Source organism: Calypte anna, chromosome 3 (genome assembly GCF_003957555.1).
Source record: "Calypte anna isolate BGI_N300 chromosome 3, bCalAnn1_v1.p, whole genome shotgun sequence".
Classification (NCBI taxonomy): Eukaryota; Metazoa; Chordata; class Aves; order Apodiformes; family Trochilidae; genus Calypte; species Calypte anna.
Genome location: NC_044246.1, coordinates 108,878,035 through 108,897,021, shown reverse-complemented (window position 1 = coordinate 108,897,021; position 18,987 = coordinate 108,878,035). Strand labels below are relative to the sequence as shown.

Genomic DNA, 18,987 nt, shown 5'->3' with positions numbered 1-18,987 from the left:
CAAATGCAACAAAACCCACCACCAAAAAAAAAAAAACAAGAAAAATTTGTGAAAATTTGCAGAGCTACCATCTGTAGACACAGAGCCCCTCAGGACATGAAGAAACTGCTGGGGCTGTCTCACTGATAATTCCCAGATCCTTGGAACTACAGGGCCAGTGCATATAGATTGAGACAACAAGTTCAGTATGCATTAAACCCAGTGATCCATGAAGCTTTTCAGACACAAACAATTGCCCTGCTTGGCTCTTCTGTATTCTCAGTCTTGGGTCACTCTTACACCCAGCTGGAAACATGAAGCTGCTTAAGATGCTCAGGGAAGGTGTTTCAGAAGCCTGGGTTTGAAGGCCACAACGTGTTGCTACCTAGATCCTGCTTACTGTGATGAGTGCCATATGAATAATGGGATTATTGGATAAAGTAAATCCTGAAACAAATCATGGCAGGATGCTTTGTACAACTGGGGATCAGATCCTGAGATTCCCTGGGAAATGGCAGAGCAGAAATTAAGACAGGAGGAGGCATCTGATGTATGAATGAAAATATCTTTGCATCTTTGGGTGGCAGATGTGACCTGATGCAACCTTTGTTCTTTTGTTTTTTCAGAAACTGAATTGGATATGAATGGGATGGCAGCAGATCACAACATTTCCTCCCAGGAAGAATACATCCCACACTATCTCCAGAAGGAAGACCCCTTTGCATCAAAGCTTTCTAGAGAAGCTGACATTGTAGCTGGGTTTTATTTGACAGTAATTGGTAATGTGGGGGTTTTTTTTTTATTTATTTATTTTAGTTCATCTTTGAAATACAACTATAACACTGCATCCTTACAGACACAAAAAAGGCCAAAGCATCAAATGTGTAATTACATATTTCTTCATAGTAGAAAGAAAAATCTAGGAGGAAAAGGAGAGAATGTATTAGAAACATGATGCCACCAACCAATGCTGCTGCAGGTAGCTGAAAGTGACCTTCCAGCAAAAAGTGAAGAAATACTGAGATTTTTTTCTGCTGATAGGTTACTGGCTTGTGGTTTAGTTTGTCCCCACCAGAAGTGACTTTTGCCCTCAGGCCATGTGGGTTTTTATGAACTTTATTCAAATCCTCTCTTCTGTGTCTGCACAGCAAAGAGAACATCCTCAGAGATGCTCATTTGAGCCTTGCTCAGCTCCTGGCATCACCTCTCCTGTTACATCTTATACTGGACACCACTTTCTGCCTATCACCTACCCCACCCTTTTGTCCAGAGCCTTTTACCACAAGCAAAATGCCTTTTCTGCAGTGGAAGATTTCACAAAGGCTTCAACAATGCTTATTTCTCACTTGGCTTTTGCCTATGTCTTTATCAAAAAAGGAACTGAGAGCAGCAGAGGTGCAGGTGAAGCTGCATCTCTCTGCTCTGATCAATATTCAGGCACTGGTTTGGATGCATCCCAGCTTTCCACATATATATTTTTTTTCCTGCTGCTATGCAGACAAATATCTTCACTGAACTGTCCAAAACAAACCCTCCTGCTGGTCTTTTTTTTTTTTTTTTTTCACTCGATTAAGCCAATTTAGCTTTAATCCTAGGAAATATGTCTGAGCAGCTGAAATGAATCCTTCCAGTGAGTGTGTGTTGTGTTGTCTCCTTATCTTGGCTGTGTTTAGTGTAGTTACCCAGTTTCCAAAAAATACCCCTGCCAGGTGTGAAGCATCTTGAAAAACATAAATAAAACTAAATTTAAGCAATAAAAAGCAACAATGCATTTCCAGTGGCTAAAACAAAGGGTAACTATGAAGGCACAGACCTAGATGAGCAGTGTGAGGAGGCTGAAATCACAGTTTACAAAGGGCTGATAATTCTTGTGATATTGGACTAATCAGTAAGATTCCCACCTTGCAGTTGCTGTGGATGGGACATCAAAGAGCCTCTGGTGGACTCATCCCACCCAATGGTCCAGCCCAGGAAAGTCCCAGCCATAGCCCTGTTGTGCACCTCTAGCTCTACACATTATATCCTATATTTTGCTCTGGGTTTAGCTTATTTTTCATGTTTGTTTTGCATTACATTTTTCTTGGTTAATTACTTTACCCTTATAATCATTACACACTCCAGCAGCAGCTTTTGTTAAAGCCAAGTGTGCTTTTCACATATATTTCTAAATGCTATTTTTGCATCTTCCTGGGACCTACTTCAGCACGAGACCCTGCACAGGTATTTTTAATTCCTTTAAACAATTACTGCAAGGATTTTAAGCAGTTACTGCTTAACTGCTGGTCAGCTCTGCCCTCAGCTATTTCAGCAATGCCTGAAATATGGTCTCATATTTTCTAGACCAACCCAGAAGTGTTTCAGACACTGTAGAGTGTTGGATATTAATTAATGGATATTAATTTTAATTAAATTAAAGTTAATTTTATTTTCAGACTTCACCCTTACACCCTTAACCTGCCCCTTTCACAGGGGTTGTGTGAAGAAGGAGAGTGTTAGGCTTTTTATCAGGGAAGCAGAATTACACCTGAGAGCTCAGCCACTTGGAGGGGGAATTAGAAATGGTGGAAGGAGGAATGTCTGGTGTTTTTTTGTGTTTGTGAATAGATGGGGTAAAGTAGTCTTTAAATATGTTTTTCTTATTAAAAAAAGAAAAAGGAAAAAGGAAAAGGAAAAAAAATGGAAGAAAAAGAAAATGGAAAAGTAAAAAGAAAGAAAAGAAAAAAAGAAAACAGAAATAGAAGAAGGAAAAGAAAAAAAGAAAACAAGAAAGAAGATGAAGAAGATAGAGAAAAAGAAAAAAGGAAGAGGAAAAGGAAAAGGAAAAGGAAAAGGAAAAGGAAAAGGAAAAGGAAAAGAAAAAAGAAAGGAAAAGGAAAAAGTAAAAAGAAACAGAAGAAAAAGAAAAGGGAAAAGAAAAGGAAAGAAAAGAAGAAGGAAAAAGGAAAAGAAAGAAAAAAAAAGAAAACGAAAGAGGAAAAGAAGCAGAAAAAGAAAAATAAATATAGAAAAAGAAAGAGAATGAGGAAGAGAAAGAGAAAAATAAAAAGAAAAAGAAAGAGAAAGAGAAAGAGAAAAAGAAAAAAGGAATAAAAAGGAAAAGGAAAAGAATAAGAAAAAAAAGGAAAAGAAAAGAAAAAGATGAAAAGGAAAAGAAAAAGAAAAAGATGAAAAAGAAGACAAAGAGAAAGAGAAAGAGAGAAAAGAAGAAAAGAAAAAGAAAAAAAAGAAAAAGAAAAAGGAAAAGAAAAAGAAAAAGGAAAAGAAAAAGGAAAAGAAAAAGGAAAAGAAAAAGGGAAAGAAAAAGAAAAAGAAAAGGGAAAGAAAAAGAAAAAGAAAAGAAAAGAAAAAGGGAAAGAAAAAGAAAAAGAAAAAGAAAAGAAAAAGAAAAGGGAAAGAAAAAGAAAAAGAAAAAGAAAAAGAAAAAGAAAAAGAAAAGAAAAAGAGAAAGAAAAGAAAAGAAAAGAAAAAGAAAAAGAAAAAGAAAAAGAAAAAGAAAAAGGCTTTGCTGAGGTTAATGCTTCACACGGGGATGCCACCATTAGCTTGTGCTGATGTGCAATCCCATATTTTATTACCCTTTCCTATGAAGGTGGAATGCAGCATTTTAATAATATCTTTAGCCTGCAAAAAACCGAGAAGCTAGAAATAAATAATTTTGTTGAAAAATAAATTTGGGATTATTTTTTTTTTTGCCTAGAGCAGTCTGTGAATCTATGAAATTAAAAAAACCAGATCCTGGGAACAACAGAGGTTATTTCTGAGAGTTGAAAGCATCTGCATTTCATGAAGTGCTGCTGTACACGGATTTTCAGAGGTAGATACTGGATCTTGAGATGGTGGGGAAGGATGAAGAGCCCTATGAAACTACTGACCTTAAATCCCAGAAGAACAGCTTTGCTGAAGCTGTACATTTTTTTTAATTGCCAGCTTCATAGTCCCAGCTCTCAACTATCCCCAATAGTAAGAAAAACTTCTATGTGCTTAAAGAGCTCTTGGGCACAGCTTGTGCTCTGCAGATTGACTTTGTAAACTGCTTGATCTGTAGAAGATGGAAAATCAAGCTGGAGCACTCAGACAGTCAGGGTATGCCGATGTTTTGGGGTTTTTTAAATTATTATTATTATTATTATTATTATTATTATTATTATTATTATTATTAATTGTAACTTGTGGTTTGGGCTGAACTCATCCATTGTCACCTTCCACCACTGAGCTGTGTCCCCTGTTCCTTTACAGATCCCTTCCAAGACATGGTGGCCCTTCTTAAGGATGTCTGGTGTGGACATCCTGATAACAGAGAGAGGGAAGAGCTGCAGAAAGGTGGGAAGCCAGGAGGTGGGGAGTGTTATTTGGCATCTTTTTTGTGCTTGAGATTTGTGAGGTGGAAATGAGTGTAAAATTTATTTCAAAAGGGGAAGAAACTGTGCAGTGAATGAAGACTGGGATCCCACCAGGAAACTTTTAGAACTTTTAGAGCCAGGTTGGTTGCATAACAGAAATATTGCCATTTCAAAATATAAAAATGCATAATTTTTTTTTTCTTTAAAGAAACCGAAGAGCCTTGACCAATCTGTGATGAATCCTCAGTGAATGTGTGATCCGTCCATTTCCACATGTATTTTTTTTTAATTGCCTGGGCGAAAGCCCACAAAGGCTACATGTGGGTAGAAGAAACCAATTATTTTTCACTTTGCCATTTTCCCTGCCAGCTTTTTCATCACTGACTTTATTGATTGACTTTGTGGCCAGGCAGGGTGACTGAGCAGAGACCTGCTGGCTGTCAGCTCCTTGGAAACCCTGTGGCAAACAACTATTGATCTGCAAACTGTTGGTGCTGGATGGTTCCTCAGTGTGTTATGAAACAGCTTAATTGAAAACAAAATCCTGAGCTATCCTCTTCCTCTGATGGGTTATCATGGCTGTCAGATGGGAGGAGAGGAGTCTTGTTCAGATTTCTTCTTCACCTTTGGCTGCAGGCTGGCTCTTGGCACTTTTTTAGGTTCAATATCCTTTGCTCTTTCCATGTAACAGAGTTTCTGTGCCATGGACTGTTGTGCCCTGAACTGTTATGGGAAAAAGTCCTTATTTTATATCTAAAGAGCCTTTTTTTCTCTTTTTCCCACCCTGGTCTCTGCCCAGGCACACAGCTTGCCAGAGCTAGGACCCTGCACCACCAAGGACATTAGCCAGGTGATGATAGGAAAATATTTTTAATAGATAAAATGAAATATTAGGTGGCTGATGTAGGGAGATGATAAATTTTTTATCACTGAAAAGGTGAAAAGAATTCAGATAAGCAACTGTCAAATACAGGTATAGAAAAAAACAACTTAGATTATCCCAGGACACATTCCAGTTGTAGGATTAGTGGCTGGGGCTCATTGAAATATTGCTGTTAATAATGAATGGCTGCTTCAGAGGCTTCTCTGATGAAGATATCACTCAGGGCTACCCATCAGTTGAAAAAGATTCAGGAAAATGTCAGGTGCTTTTGAAAAGCATTTCAAAGTAGATGCTGGAACATTCTATACAGTAAATGTCACTAAATCAAAAATGGTACAAAGGGAGAAAAGGATTCAGGTACATCAAAGCTGCTCAGCAACACTGAGATTCATTCACTTAGCTGCAAGGAAGGAAATAATACATATGGATACTTGTATTTACTTATAATTCAGATTGTATTTTCAAAGCCATCCAATAGGACGTATTTCAAATTTAATTCACCAAGAATGAATCGAATTTGTTGAGAAAACCTAAGATTAAATGATAAGACAGCTCTGTCCTGTTTATTTTTTAAAATAATATAAAAGGCATTCTGTCAGCATAACAAATGTTTCCAGTTAGATGAGTGTTGCATTTATTACTAAAAAATTCAGTACCAAAGTACTTGTCTCCTGAGTCTGGTAAACTTTAAATTCTACAGTTGCTCATATTTCTTGAGAAATAGTCTGGCATTAGCTTCTGGGAACTATTTATTTTTTGTTTCCTGTCTCATGGATGTCCCCAGGCTGGGTTTCTTGGATCTGTGAGGATGTGGCACCTTTGCAAAGGGATAATTCCACTGATGGGCTGGAGGAAATACCCCTGGAAGTCCTGAAGGTTAATTCCTGAGTTCTGGCCTTTGAGCAGATTGATGAAAATGAATTATGTGGTGTTTAAAAGTGCAACATTTGGAGAGGGCAGAGGGTGCTGCTGGGGTCTTTTTGGAACATGGAATAGAGCTGAGTTGGCAACACCAGAACCATGTGTAGGAAGGCATCAAAAAAGAGTCACTTCTGTCTCATCTATAGAGTGAAGTTGGGTTATTTATGACATTTAAATAGTGTGGTGGATCAGCCCTGGGCAGCAGCCAGGCAACCAGGGCAGCCACTTGCTCAATGAGCAAACTCATTGTGGGGAATTTAACTTAACTGAGAACACTTAATTATGATTTGAATGTTGGGAAACACTTTGTCATGGTTTAACACTGGCCCGGCAATTAAACCGAGTAACAGATGCTCTCTATTAATCTCTCTCTCCTCCTTGATAAAGAAAGAAGAGAGAATAAGGGAGAGAGACTTATGGGTTGGAAACTAAACTACACAACTTTAATGAAACAGTAATGACAAATAGGAAAAATTACTAAATCTATACAAATATACAGGAAAATGGAAACCACATTCCTCCCCCCTTTTCCCCAGTAACTCTCACCTCACCACTGAGGCTGCAGGGCAGCCCTGGGAAAGACCAGGCTGGAATCCTGGGGTCAGCAGCAGTTGGGAGCTGGAGGCAGGAACACACAGATATGGGCTGGCACGGATCAGGAGCACAGGCAGAGGAATGGATGGAATCCTTCCAGGATGCCGGGTGAAGGAAGGGAAGCAGGAAAGGCAGGAAGGACAGGCAGCCAGAAGCTGGAAGCAGGAAATCTGGCTTGGCCCTTGTGATCCCTCAAATTTACACTGAGTATGACGTATATGGGATGGAATACTCTGTTTGGTCAATTCTGGCATCTATCTTGTTCGTTCCTCCCCAAAGGAGGGCTGCAGGTGGGACCTCTTTCTTCCTTCTGGAGGGTAAAAGTTTTCCTCAGAGCTGAGCAGTGTCCTTGGCTCTGCACACCAGTCTCTAGCAGTAACTCTAAACATTGAGTGTGATCAGTGCTAGGAGCAGACACTGGCTGAGAAACTTGCTGTTAACTTCAGCAAGTGCAACTACTTGCGAGAGACTTAGCTAAAAGCAAAAGTACAAGACAGAAAATCACCTTTATCCTGGCCCAAACCAGGACACACTTTAACAAATATCAATTTCCTTAAGGAAAACACCTTTCCTGCACCTTTCCTACACCTCCCTCACTGCCTTTGCAGGTCCCTTTGGTCACCAGTGGTTCAGGAAGTTTGGGTCTCTGCCACTCTTTGCTCCTCACTTTTTTCTTCTCTGTCTCATCCTTCTTATTGGTCTCCTCTGCTCCACCATGGGGTCTCTCTCCATGTGCTGTGGTCCCTTCAGGGTGTTCACCTTCAGGGGTGACTCTTGGTTCCTCAAATGGATTCTCTGGGCTGTGCTCTGTTTCCACTCCAAAGGACTCACTCCAGGCTCAAAGTCTTTTTTTTTTTTTTTTTTTAATATGAGTTGGTGAAGACATTTCCTTTTAAAGGAACAGAAAACCCTGCAGGTACCAGTGGGATAAGCTCAGTGGCTTATGAACCACTTGCAGACTTGGTTCCTGCAGGTCCTTGGGTGGTGATATGGCAAAAATGATGTCAGTCAACATGACCAGGATTCCTCCTCATGCAATGTATTCCAGCTGGAAGTCAAAATCAGGATATTTTATATTTTTTTCTTTCTTATTATGATAGAAATGTTTTTTAATTGTAAAATTTAAGACGTTAAATTAGTGTAAATAACTTATGCATCCAAAAACCTCCATTTGTAGGGTTTAATAAAACTAAGGTTGGCCAGAGATTGTGGGCCTTGTGATTACAGAAAAATGTAAATTTCATTCTTGTGGCTGTATAAATGTGTGTGAGGTAAACTGGGTTGATCAGGACAGAGAAATTCCAGGATTTTTATTATGTTCATGCAGTCGAGAGCTGTGCAGGCTCAGGTGGTGAAGGTTTAATCTTGTCACAGGTTCAGGCTCAGAAAACAAGAGAATTTCACAAGGAATATTGATGTTTGGGAGGAGAATTCTAATTTGGTTGGCTTTTTTTTTTTCTTTTTTTCTATTTTTGTAGGGATTCTTTCAACTCTGGGGAATGGCTATGTTATTTTTATGTCCACGAAGAGAAAAAAGAAGTTGAGACCTGCTGAGATAATGACTGTCAATTTAGCAGTGTGTGACCTGGGAATTTCAGGTAATTTCCTGCCTTATTTTAACTCATTTTAACCATCCTTCCATACTTTCTGGCAACAGCAAGAGGCAGTCCTCTGGAACTCATGGGGAGCCCAAAATATCTTTTGCTCTATTATTTGTGTATAAATAGGAGAGAAGAAAAGGAAACAACATTCCTGGAGAACTTGATGGAAAGAAATGAAAAGCAAAGAGGGGAAAATAGGGTAGGGTTTATCCATCATGTTCACTCCAGCTCTGGCCAAGGCCTTCAAAGACAGCTCACACGTACATCCTGGCACAAAAAAACCCAAAATAACTGTATTACAATTGAGAGAAAATTATTGCTGCAGAGTACAACAGGAAGGATCCAGGTATGTCAAAAGTACATATTCAGCCAAATATCACTGGAGAGGGGCATGAGTGGAAAGAACTGGAAAATCCCAGTGACCATAAGCCTATCAAAGTTAATAATTTGCTCTTTAGTGAGCATCTTCCTGTATGTCTCAGTCTGGAAAAGCAGCATTTCTGTCAATCTATAGAGTAACAGCAACATCAGCCAGTTAAAGGGATTTTGATTTCAGGCCCACAACTGGCATGGTCTGGCAGGAGAGGTGGGAGCTTTGGGAAGGTTTACATGAAGCTGGACACTCAAAAGCCTTTGGAAATCCTTCCTTTGGCTCTTGACATGAGTCTCATTCAGCCACTTAGGGCTCTATGCACATGCTGGGAGAAGCCTGGATGTCCTTCAGGAAAGGATATTTTGGATGGCAGACAATTCCAGGGGTATAAAGGCCTGGTGGGACCCAGATGGGACCTCCTCAGTGCAATAGGAGTGACAGCAAGTTCCCATGATCCCAAAGCCATCTGTCCCCTGGGTGCTGCATACACCAGCACCCCTGCCCTCATCTCCAGCTCACACTTCTCCTCCTCTTGTGGGCCAAATCCTTTTGCCTAAAAATGCCTAAAAATAGCACTGAACATCATAGGATGGTGACTCCCAGCCTGAAGCTCTCTGTGCTCTCACCTCATGCTCATCCTCCCAGCCTCCAGCAATTTGGATGCCTCTTGGTGAGCAGTAACCATGGAAGAGATACTTAGCCATGCAGCAAAGGAAAGGTGTTAGTACAAACAGCTCTGAACTGCTACTACACAAAGGAATCCAAAGGGAGACACTATTTCCAGCTTGCAGCACTTAGAAGAAGAAGAAAAAAAGAACATTTTTTTACCTTTTTGATGTTCCCATCTTGTTTGTGTCCCCAGTGTCTGTATTTTTTCATAAGGCTCTTGTCTGACTCTCTGTATTTGGGATGTGAGCAGACATCTCCTAACTGGATAAGCTGAATATCCCAAGCATACCTGAGGTATGCCAGCAGCAAGAGGGCTGCTGTTTTCTTGGTTGAGGTCTGTCAGCAACAAACCACTTGGTCACCTCATTTTCTGTAGAGACCTTAACTTATATGTGTGGTTGTTTTGTAATTAAAAATTATTGTGAGTGGCACAGCCAGGCCAATTTTTCCTTTCTCGTATCTTCCTTCCTTTTTTTTTTTTTTTTTTTTTTTTTTTTTTAATTTTGAGTCAGGAATGTGATGTGTCTGCTGGATTTGTTGCAGAAAGGACTTTTCTCCAAAATCTTCATTTTTTCACACACCTGTCTTGGCACCTTCTTCAAGAAACCAGCTCTGCCATGACTCCACTTCCTCCACAATTCCACAGGGTGGCACCAGCCACTTGTTCAAAACTTCATCAGCTTGATTTAGCACAACACCATGCTCTGAGCTCTGTGCCACTGGAGAGAAATTTGATTGTTTTGCAAATAAATATGTTGGCTTTTAGAGCTGGCAGTTATTTACCTGAGTACAGTGGCTGACTCTTAGAACATGTCCTAGACCTTGTTGTATTTCATGTTTATCTTGAAACCTTAATCACTGGGCTCAGTTTTTGCTTTAAAAATTAAAGTACACTTATTCTGCTAAGAGAAAAGCACATAATACTTTGACCTGAGCACAGCTTTCAGGCTCAGGCAGAACTTTTCTTATAGGATGAGGCTAAAAAAAAGAATCCCCAATTTTTTTTATTTTAATTTTTTTTCTTTTTAATATTAGTCTCATTTTGAAAAGCTTTCAATCATCATGCTTTTGGCATAGAAGATGCAGCAATTGCAGATTTTTTCTTGGTATAAATGTTTCATTTTTCTGCTAAGAATGAAAATAAAGTGTTTAGTTTTGTGTTACTTTGATCTGAACCAGAATATTTTGGGGAACAATCCAAAATATCGTTCTACAGAACACTTCAACAACAGAAGGATTTTTTCATTGACTCCTATGAATCAGTTTTACTGTGGGAATTACAATTTACAAGGCCATTTGCCTTCTTTATAAAGCAGTCCACTGAGCTGCCATGACATTACAGATAGGTTTGGGCAGGAAAAGTGGCCCAGGGCAGCTGAGATGCTTTCAGGTCCCTGGGGTTCTGTGGCAGCTCCTGTGCAGGAGGGGACAGAGTCACAGGAAGGTGAACTCCAATATTTAATGTTGTTTGAATGTTGCAGTTCAGCTGTTCAGGCCTTGGAGCATTTCAGGTCAGTCTGGTAAGTAGAAATCAAGGCTTTTGAAAACAGTTTGATGTACTTAGATTGTAAATTTTAGAGTTTTCTATTCCATTACTGTTGATTTTTTTGTTTGTCTAGTCTGAGAAAAAAAAAATTAGGATGTGAAGGTTTCCAACCAGAAAATTAATCTCCAAACTTTCTCATTTTCGTGATACCTACAATGAATATGAATAATGTTAATCTTTTAAGGTGAGACTGGAACAACACAGGACCTACCTTTACTTCTTCCATAATGCACAACATGCTTTTACAAATGGAGAAATGAGCTAAGGCACCACTAGGACTGAGCCTCCAGAACATCTGGGTATTTCTCTTCTCCTTGGGGATGCTTCTAATATCTGTGGCCAGGTGACTTGCTGAGACTCACTAAGGAGGACAGTGACATGGGCAGGAGCTGAAGCCACTTCCACAGCTCAAGTCCATGCTGTGACCATTGCACCATCTTCCTTTCCAACCTAACACTTTACCACAGTTTGCATCCTACTCTTGGGTCTTGGTAGGTTTACAGAAGCCCTGTTTGAAGGGAAATTTCCTCACATTATATTTGGAGACACTCAGTTGTCTATAGGAATCTAGCCTAAGTAGATCTATGCTTATTTCAAACCCAGACTGTCCCATCACCCATACTGGTTACATGCTGGTATTTGTTTGCATGTGGACTTCATGCATACCCTGAAGTTTTCATAACGGGAAGAACTCATGGATACTCAGCACCTGGGTTTTCTTCTGGCTCATGTGGTCTGCAGTAAAACACCTATTTCCAACCATTCTATAGGCTTGGCTCATCCCATCAGAAACAGAGAGATATGGGGTAGAGCTGGAACTGCCTTAGGCTTAGCCGTGGGGATGGAAGGCAGGCAGCTCACCACACCTGTTGTGCTTGAAGCCATCTCTCCACTTTGCAGAGCATTTTTACTGGTACGAGATACAGGCAAAAAGGAGGGTTTGACCTTATGGCAAAGAGTGTTTATATCAGGGATGGATTTTATCAGTCAACTGACACTATTTTCTCTTTTTGAAGTCGTAGGAAAACCTTTTAGCATCATTTCCTTCTTTTCTCACCGCTGGGTGTTCGGATGGATCGGCTGCCGCTGGTATGGATGGGCTGGATTCTTCTTTGGCTGTGGCAGCCTTATTACCATGACAGCTGTCAGCCTGGATAGATACCTAAAAATCTGCCACTTGTCTTATGGTAAGAAAGAAAAGCTATGTTAAATAATCATAGAAAAACTGTGATAGGATTTCTAGACAAGTGATTCAGTTTTCTAGGCTGAAATCATACTTAAGCACTTCAAAATGCTTTTGTTAAGTAGAGAGGGGAATACAAAGAGAAGAGGAGCTCATATGTATGACCCAAGTAATGTCAGCTAAATTTGTCTTGCTGGACATAACACCTTCACTCTTGTCTCTCTGCTGTCTGCTTAGGCAGTGAGTTTTAGTAAATACTCCCAGATAAATCATTTGGTGTCTTTCAAGGCCTGTTGACATTAACCTTCAAATGTGCAAGTGCTGCACAACTTCCAAGATCTTATGTCCTGACACACAATAATAGTCCTCATTAGGTGCCTAAAAGTCCTTTAAGTATTAAAGTAGTGTTTAAGTATTGAGTAGGTGCAGTATTTAAAAAATCCAAAAGATCTGAATATGCAATAGGTCCTAATGAAAGTGATGTTTCCTCTCTTTTATGTAGATGGAACCTGGGAGGCTGAGATTCATTTAGCAATGAAAGCTGTTACCACTGCATCCATCAATATCTTATATCTTTTGAACATGATGTGTGATATGGTTCATTCTTGTCAGCTAAAAGATGGTACCACAGCTTAGCAAGTGTTTTTCTTCCACTGGAAGGGACCATCTTCCCAACAAAATACAGGGAATATTCATGGTGACTTTACATATAAGAACACCTTGCTTATGTGACTAGAGGGACATACAACAGATTTCACAATCATGGCATATAATATGAATCATTTAAAGTTGTAAGAAATATTTGTAGTCAGGAAGGGTAAGTAAGCCTGTGAGGCTGTGCAATTCTGTCAATTGAAATCTGTGGTACAGTGCTAAGATTTACCATTATAGATCCTGGCATGTCCATACATTTTCCTAAAATGGGAGTCCAAGGAAGGTGTCCTTAGCTGCATTTTAAATGCACCATTCACACGAAGTAAGAGTTCAGTTCTTTCTATAAAAATTTCATCCAAGTGATTCAGTGGCAATGCCAATCCCAGATGATTTTTCTCAGACTTAGTAAGCTGAAATAAACATTCCATGGCTGGCTGCATTCACACTGTGAGCACTGGTATTTAGTATGACATCTTCCTTCAAGACTGAGAGAATACTTCAAAAGGGAAGGGGAGGTTGTTTGGGTTTTTTCCTTGCATTTTTTGTTTTGGTTCCATATTTTTTGGTAATTTGTTGCTACAATTTGAAAACAGCTTTGAAAATATTGACCATTTTTTAGTATGCTATTGTTGCTTTTGTTTTTTTTTTCTTTCACCCTGAATACAACAAACCATCATACTGTTCCTTGACTGCTGTGCTTGAATACATCCTTTGTTGTCAGTCTTCCTTTTTCCTGGAATACTCTCTGGGGAAGGGACACTGCTCATATCCATATTACAATTGTTTCTTTGCTTTGGTATCATCTTAAGTAATTCTCAAAAGCTGCAGAGAGCTTGTCAGTGCTTTCAGCAGCTCACACTAGAGCTTCCAAGGTGGAAGGAGCTGTTATAAAACCATAGCCTGAGTTTCTGCATAAATCATAGCTTTTAACTCATTAGTCTTATCTGAATCCCACGTGCTGTACACAGGTGATCATGGAAAGCTTGTAAGCTGAAGCTTTTTCTAGCTGAATTAGAGTTGTATGCAAGATAAGCAGAGAGCTAATATTCCACCCCACAATTCAAGGCATGCCATTAGAATTTAATAAAAAAGAAATGGGCAAAGATACATGAAAATGCCAATAATGAATACTTCTGACAGTACACACACGGTGATCTGTACTGGAAAAGAATGACAAGGTGAAAATAAACATTGGATATGTTACTTCCTCTGTGAAGCCTTGTCTTTCTGTCACTTGAGTGAATTATTTATGTTGAGGAGTGTCCTGAAATCAAACTTGAACCAGTCAATACATGACAGGAGGAACAGCATATAACATAAATTGAAGCACGCATCCACAGCTTGTGAGCCTTCATACTGAACAAGGAAAAACTGAATTAAACACTTGGTCCTTCATGTAGGTTGAATCTTCATCTCATCTGACCACACTCTGTGAATTCAGCTTTACAGATCACAGAGCAATTTTGAAAAGTGTTGGACAAGGTTCCCATGACCATTGCTGAGCTAGCTGCTTGGATTACTTTAATACAGACTCCTCTAGGCAGTAAATCCTCACAGCCTCAAGAAAAGGGCTAAAATAAAGTCAGGTAGAGCCCTCTCTGTATTTCTCTTCATGGGGTACAATGTGAGCTGTGGCTTACTCAGGGGTTACTATTGATACCTGAAAGGGGGCACAATAAATCCAAACAGCCAAGCAAGCTCTTACTGCACATGAAGACATAGCCTAATGTTGTCCCTAATACACACCTGAGGTTGTAACTCTTGAATTATCTTCCAGGTACCTGGCTTAAGAGACATCATGCATTTATCTGCCTGGCAATAATCTGGGCTTATGCAACCTTCTGGGCTACGGTGCCTTTTGCTGGTGTGGGGAACTATGCCCCTGAACCCTTTGGGACCTCCTGTACTCTGGACTGGTGGCTGGCACAGGCTTCAGTGGCTGGGCAGGCTTTTATTCTGAGTATTCTTTTCTTCTGCCTCCTGTTCCCAACGGCAGTGATTGTGTTTTCCTACATCAAAATAATCCTAAAAGTCAAATCATCCACCGAAGAAGTGGCTCACTATGATACCAGGATCCAGAACAGCCATATACTTGAAATGAAGCTGACCAAGGTAAGTAGGAATGTTTAACTCAGTTTGGTTTGTTGGGTTGTAAAAGGCCCACCATAATCTTCACCATGGGCTGCAGGAGAATGTTTGATCCAGTGTCTGGAACAATTCCTGTCCTCCTCCTTCACTGACCTTGGTGTCTGCAGAGTTGAACTCCTCACATCTTCTCACTCCTCTCTCCAGCTGCAATTGCTGTTGTGCAGCAACTTTTCCCCCTTCTTAAATGTGCTGTCACAGAAGTGCTACCAACGTTGCTGATGGGCTCAGTTTTGGCCTGTTCCAGGTCCACCTTAGAGCCAGCTGGCAATGGCTCTGTTGGGTACAAGGAAAATTTCAAGCAGCTCACCACAGAAACCACCCAGCTGATACCCAAACCTTGCCACACAAACCAAATTCAGGGTTAGGAGAATGAAAACTAGACATTGCATCAGCATTTTCACTCTAATACATTCCTAATAGCTTCAATTCTGGATTATCTAGATTAATACAATTTTTTTTTTTTTTTTTAATCTGCTGGAGTGTAAATACCCAGAGGATCTTCTCTGCCTTCTCATTTTTTCCATGTTTGTCTTTATACAAATGGTTGCCATTTTTTTCCAGTGGAAGACTGGCCACAGATCCCATCCTGGGTTCATGCAGGGGTAGACCCAGTTTGTTAGAAGTCTTCTTCTTCCTCCTTTCCCCAGTGTCCATCCTCACAGCAGGCTATTGGCCCCACTGGGTTTGGATGCCTTCTCAGTGGGACATCAGCATGGCCTGGAAGAGAAGAAGAAGCCCTGTGTTAGATCAGGGAGTTGCAAACTCTTCATATTTGCTTCTGTTTCTAATATTCTTTGATTTTACTTCTTTACCTGGAACTAGATGAAACTAAAGAAGGAGCTACAGTAGATATAGACAGGGATAAGCAAACTTCTAAACAAACTCATCTACAGAGATATTCAGGATTCCCCATTCCCACATGCAATCGGGACCTAGTTTAATCCTGGAAACATCTTCAATGACTTTGATTTTATGAACTTTGGAATTTGATTTCAAAGGACACAGAATCTGGAAATCCTGATCTTAGTAATTATTGGTTTGTTTTCCCAATGCATGTTTGTTCACTATGGGATGGGAAAGAAACTGGCTTTCTTTTTCACAATGTGAGGAATATTTGCTTGGAAGAGACTCAGTTCTGGTACAAGGCTCATTAGTTAAGCAAAAAAACACCCAAAACAAAACAAAACAAAACAAACCCCAAAACCAAAACCAATCAAGACTCAAAAGAAACAAACAAGCAAACAAACAAAAAAAAAAACCCAAAAAACCCCAAAACAGAAACCCTGATGGAAATGTTTCCAGTTTATCAAGTGTTCATTTCAAAGATCTTGCACAGATTTTCTGAAAGATTTTCACAGTTCTGTGTTACATATTACCCTCAAAAAGAGAGTCTGCATGTTTTGAAAAGACTATCCTCCTTAAGTAATTTCAATTTAATGTAAAAGAATAATTATTTTCTGAGCTCTCCTGTGTTTAGCCAGACCTCACACCATTTTAAAGGTCTGTGATAACTTCTTGGTGTCAGCCCAATGCAAACCAAGCACTAACTGAAGGGAAGAGAAATGCACGACAGCTTTTCCTCACATTATACATTTATCTGCAGCAAGCTATCATTTTTCTTCTCCATTTTGTGTCATGTTCCTTTGCATTCTGTGCTGGATAAGTGTCTGATCTGCTGGGTTCTCCTTTTTTTTTCCCCTCTCTTCCTCTCACCAGGTGGCAATGTTGATCTGTGCAGGGTTCCTCATTGCCTGGATCCCTTACGCTGTGGTCTCGGTGTGGTCAGCTTTTGGACAGCCAGATTCAGTCCCCATTCAGTTTTCAGTGGTACCAACACTGCTGGCAAAGTCAGCAGCCATGTACAACCCAATTATTTACCAGGTCATTGATTGTAAGTTCACCTGTTGCCGCTCAGGGGGATTGAAGACACTGCAGAAGAAGAACTCTTCGAAGAAATCAAGGTAATTTCTCCTTTGAGGAGTTGGGTATCTTTTAGTACACCATGTTCCAAAAATCTGCCAATATAAGGTCTACTAAGAGACACAGCTCTTTGAGTCTTGTATCTTGCTTTGATCAGCACCTTGCTTACCATGGGCATTTCCAAAGTGGCTCTAAGTGTAAGAAGAGAAGCAAGGAGATGGTTCTTACCTTTGGATCCAGCTACAAATCTATTGATACAATTGGAAAAAAGTCCCCTCAGTTTAAGTGGCTTTTAGACCAGTTCTGTCCTGTTATTTTCTTTCATGTTATCATGGGTTACCTCCAGAAAATGTTCATGACCTCCACTGCCTGTGAAGTAAAAGGGAGAGAACTGTTTTAATTTTTTTATGTAATTAATGTTTGAATACCATGACCTTCAGTCACAGACTTAGCAGAGAGAGATGGTAGTTCCTTAATCATTCTGTAGCTAAGACTTACAGAAACAAAACACCAAAAGTAATCATAATGCAAATGGAAGAAAGTCCTTTCAGTTTAAGTGGCTTTTAGATCATTTTTGTCCTTCTTTTATTTTCTTTCATGTTATCATAGTTACCTCCAGAAAATTTTTATGACCTCCACTGCCTGTGAAGTAAAAGGGAGAGAATTGGTTTAATTTTTTGTGTAATTAATGTTTGAATACCATGACCTTCAGTCACAGACTTAGCAGGGAGAGATGGTAGTTCCTTAATCATTCTGTAGCTAAGACTTACAGAAAGAAAACACCAGAAGTAATCATCATGCATTAAGGTCTCATAAAAAGGCCTCTTTGCTGTTTGCAGCTAGCTGGCAAAATCTGAAATCTGTGCTGACTACCACTGGTGTTCCTGGAAGAAAAATTATTCCAGTTCTGTCTTATATAGACCAGTATCTTACTTCTGTGATTGATCAGCAACCAGATAATAGTGGTTGTTAATCTAACAGCGTGGGCTGATAAGAGGAATACAAATTCCCATTACACATATCAGTAACTGTGAATCCATAGAATTCCAGTAATTTGCTTTAAAAGCCTCGAACATGTACCTCAGTATTTACATAGTAGAGGCATGAAGACCTATTTTATAATTCATGCTATTCTCTCACCAATTTAAGCATTTTTTGATGTGTTGTTCATTGAGTGAGTCAATAGCTCAAGATTCCACAGCTTCTCTTAGCAGGTTATTCTGTAATCTTACACTCAGATTTATCTCATCTGCAGAACATGCAGTTTATATATGTTGTGTCTGAAATGCTGAATTTATTGCTTATCAAAAAACCCATCTGCAGTTTTAGACAAATGGGGGACAAATCTGAAGCAAACTTCAGTAAAACTTTGGAGGCTGGATTTGTGTTTAACCTTCACATTACCACTCCAAAGGAAGAAAGAAGTTTCACTCAGTCCCTCATGCCAAATGCAAGTTGACTTTCCTCCTGCCTGTGCAGTGAACAAAATGATCTGGAAAAAGTCCCTTCCCAGGGATTAATTAATTATTAATTAATTAATTAATTAAATTAGGAAATTAATTGTCAACTTGGTGCAAACAGGACAATTGTTGTGCTTTCTCCTTCCCCTAGGATGTACACCATATCTGCAAACAGAGACTCGGCGGCAGTGAATGAAACCCAACTGGAAGTATAAAAGCTCATTTCACACACAGCAAATGAAAACTTGATGACAAACAAACACCCTGTCTCAAGTCCCTCTTTCTGTAAATAAATGAAATTAAAACATGACAGTTTTATTTTACTCCCTGGTCCTATGTACAATAGAGATGTAGTTTTTTCCATCCTGAATTAAGCAGTGCAGTTAAAGGGGGCTATTTTAAGGACTCAAAGGAAGAAGGAACAGGAAAGATTGATAAGTATAAAATTCACTTCAGAGCATTTACTTTTTTTTTTTTTTTCTTTTTAAGTGTGAACAGAAATAATAGCTTGGATGATATTTTAGTTCCTGGAAAGAAAAGTGCTCACAAGGACCAGTTTTAGTTTGCTGAAGCTAATGTCCCTAGATTCCTTCTACATTCACTGGAGAATAAAAGAAAGCATTCCTTAGAGGACAAATCAGAGCTGGAGGTTCACTAACCAGGGCTGCAAATCACCCACTGCAGAAGCATTACCCCAGTGCTTTCCCTTGTGAATA

The 18,987-nt window shown here is 39.6% G+C and overlaps 1 protein-coding gene across 2 annotated transcripts; it reads left to right on the top strand.

Annotated features, from left to right (window-relative positions):
• Positions 1–586: 586 nt before the first annotated feature.
• Positions 587–18,519, top strand: OPN5 (opsin 5). Of its 2 annotated transcripts, none has more exons than XM_008490719.2 (6): positions 587–758; positions 8,196–8,315; positions 11,923–12,093; positions 14,521–14,855; positions 16,608–16,852; positions 18,423–18,519. In XM_008490719.2, exons 1-6 carry the CDS (start codon positions 620–622, stop codon positions 18,484–18,486), a joined length of 1,074 nt encoding a protein of 357 aa, XP_008488941.2. In that variant the 5' UTR covers positions 587–619; the 3' UTR covers positions 18,487–18,519. The 2 variants fall into 2 exon arrangements, with proteins under 2 accessions (XP_008488941.2, XP_030303864.1); XM_030448004.1 differs by having other exon boundaries at positions 614–758; positions 11,929–12,093; positions 18,423–18,514.
• The last annotated feature ends 468 nt before the right edge of the window (positions 18,520–18,987 follow it).

Bases quoted from the DNA above. Each gene is read 5' to 3' on its own strand.
- OPN5 (XM_008490719.2), top strand. From the start codon at position 620: ATGAATGGGATGGCAGCAGATCACAACATTTCCTCCCAGGAAGAATAC. The intron at 8,316-11,922 runs GTAATTTCCTGC...CTCTTTTTGAAG, and splicing joins GTGTGACCTGGGAATTTCAG to TCGTAGGAAAACCTTTTAGC. The intron at 16,853-18,422 runs GTAATTTCTCCT...TCCTTCCCCTAG, and splicing joins AACTCTTCGAAGAAATCAAG to GATGTACACCATATCTGCAA.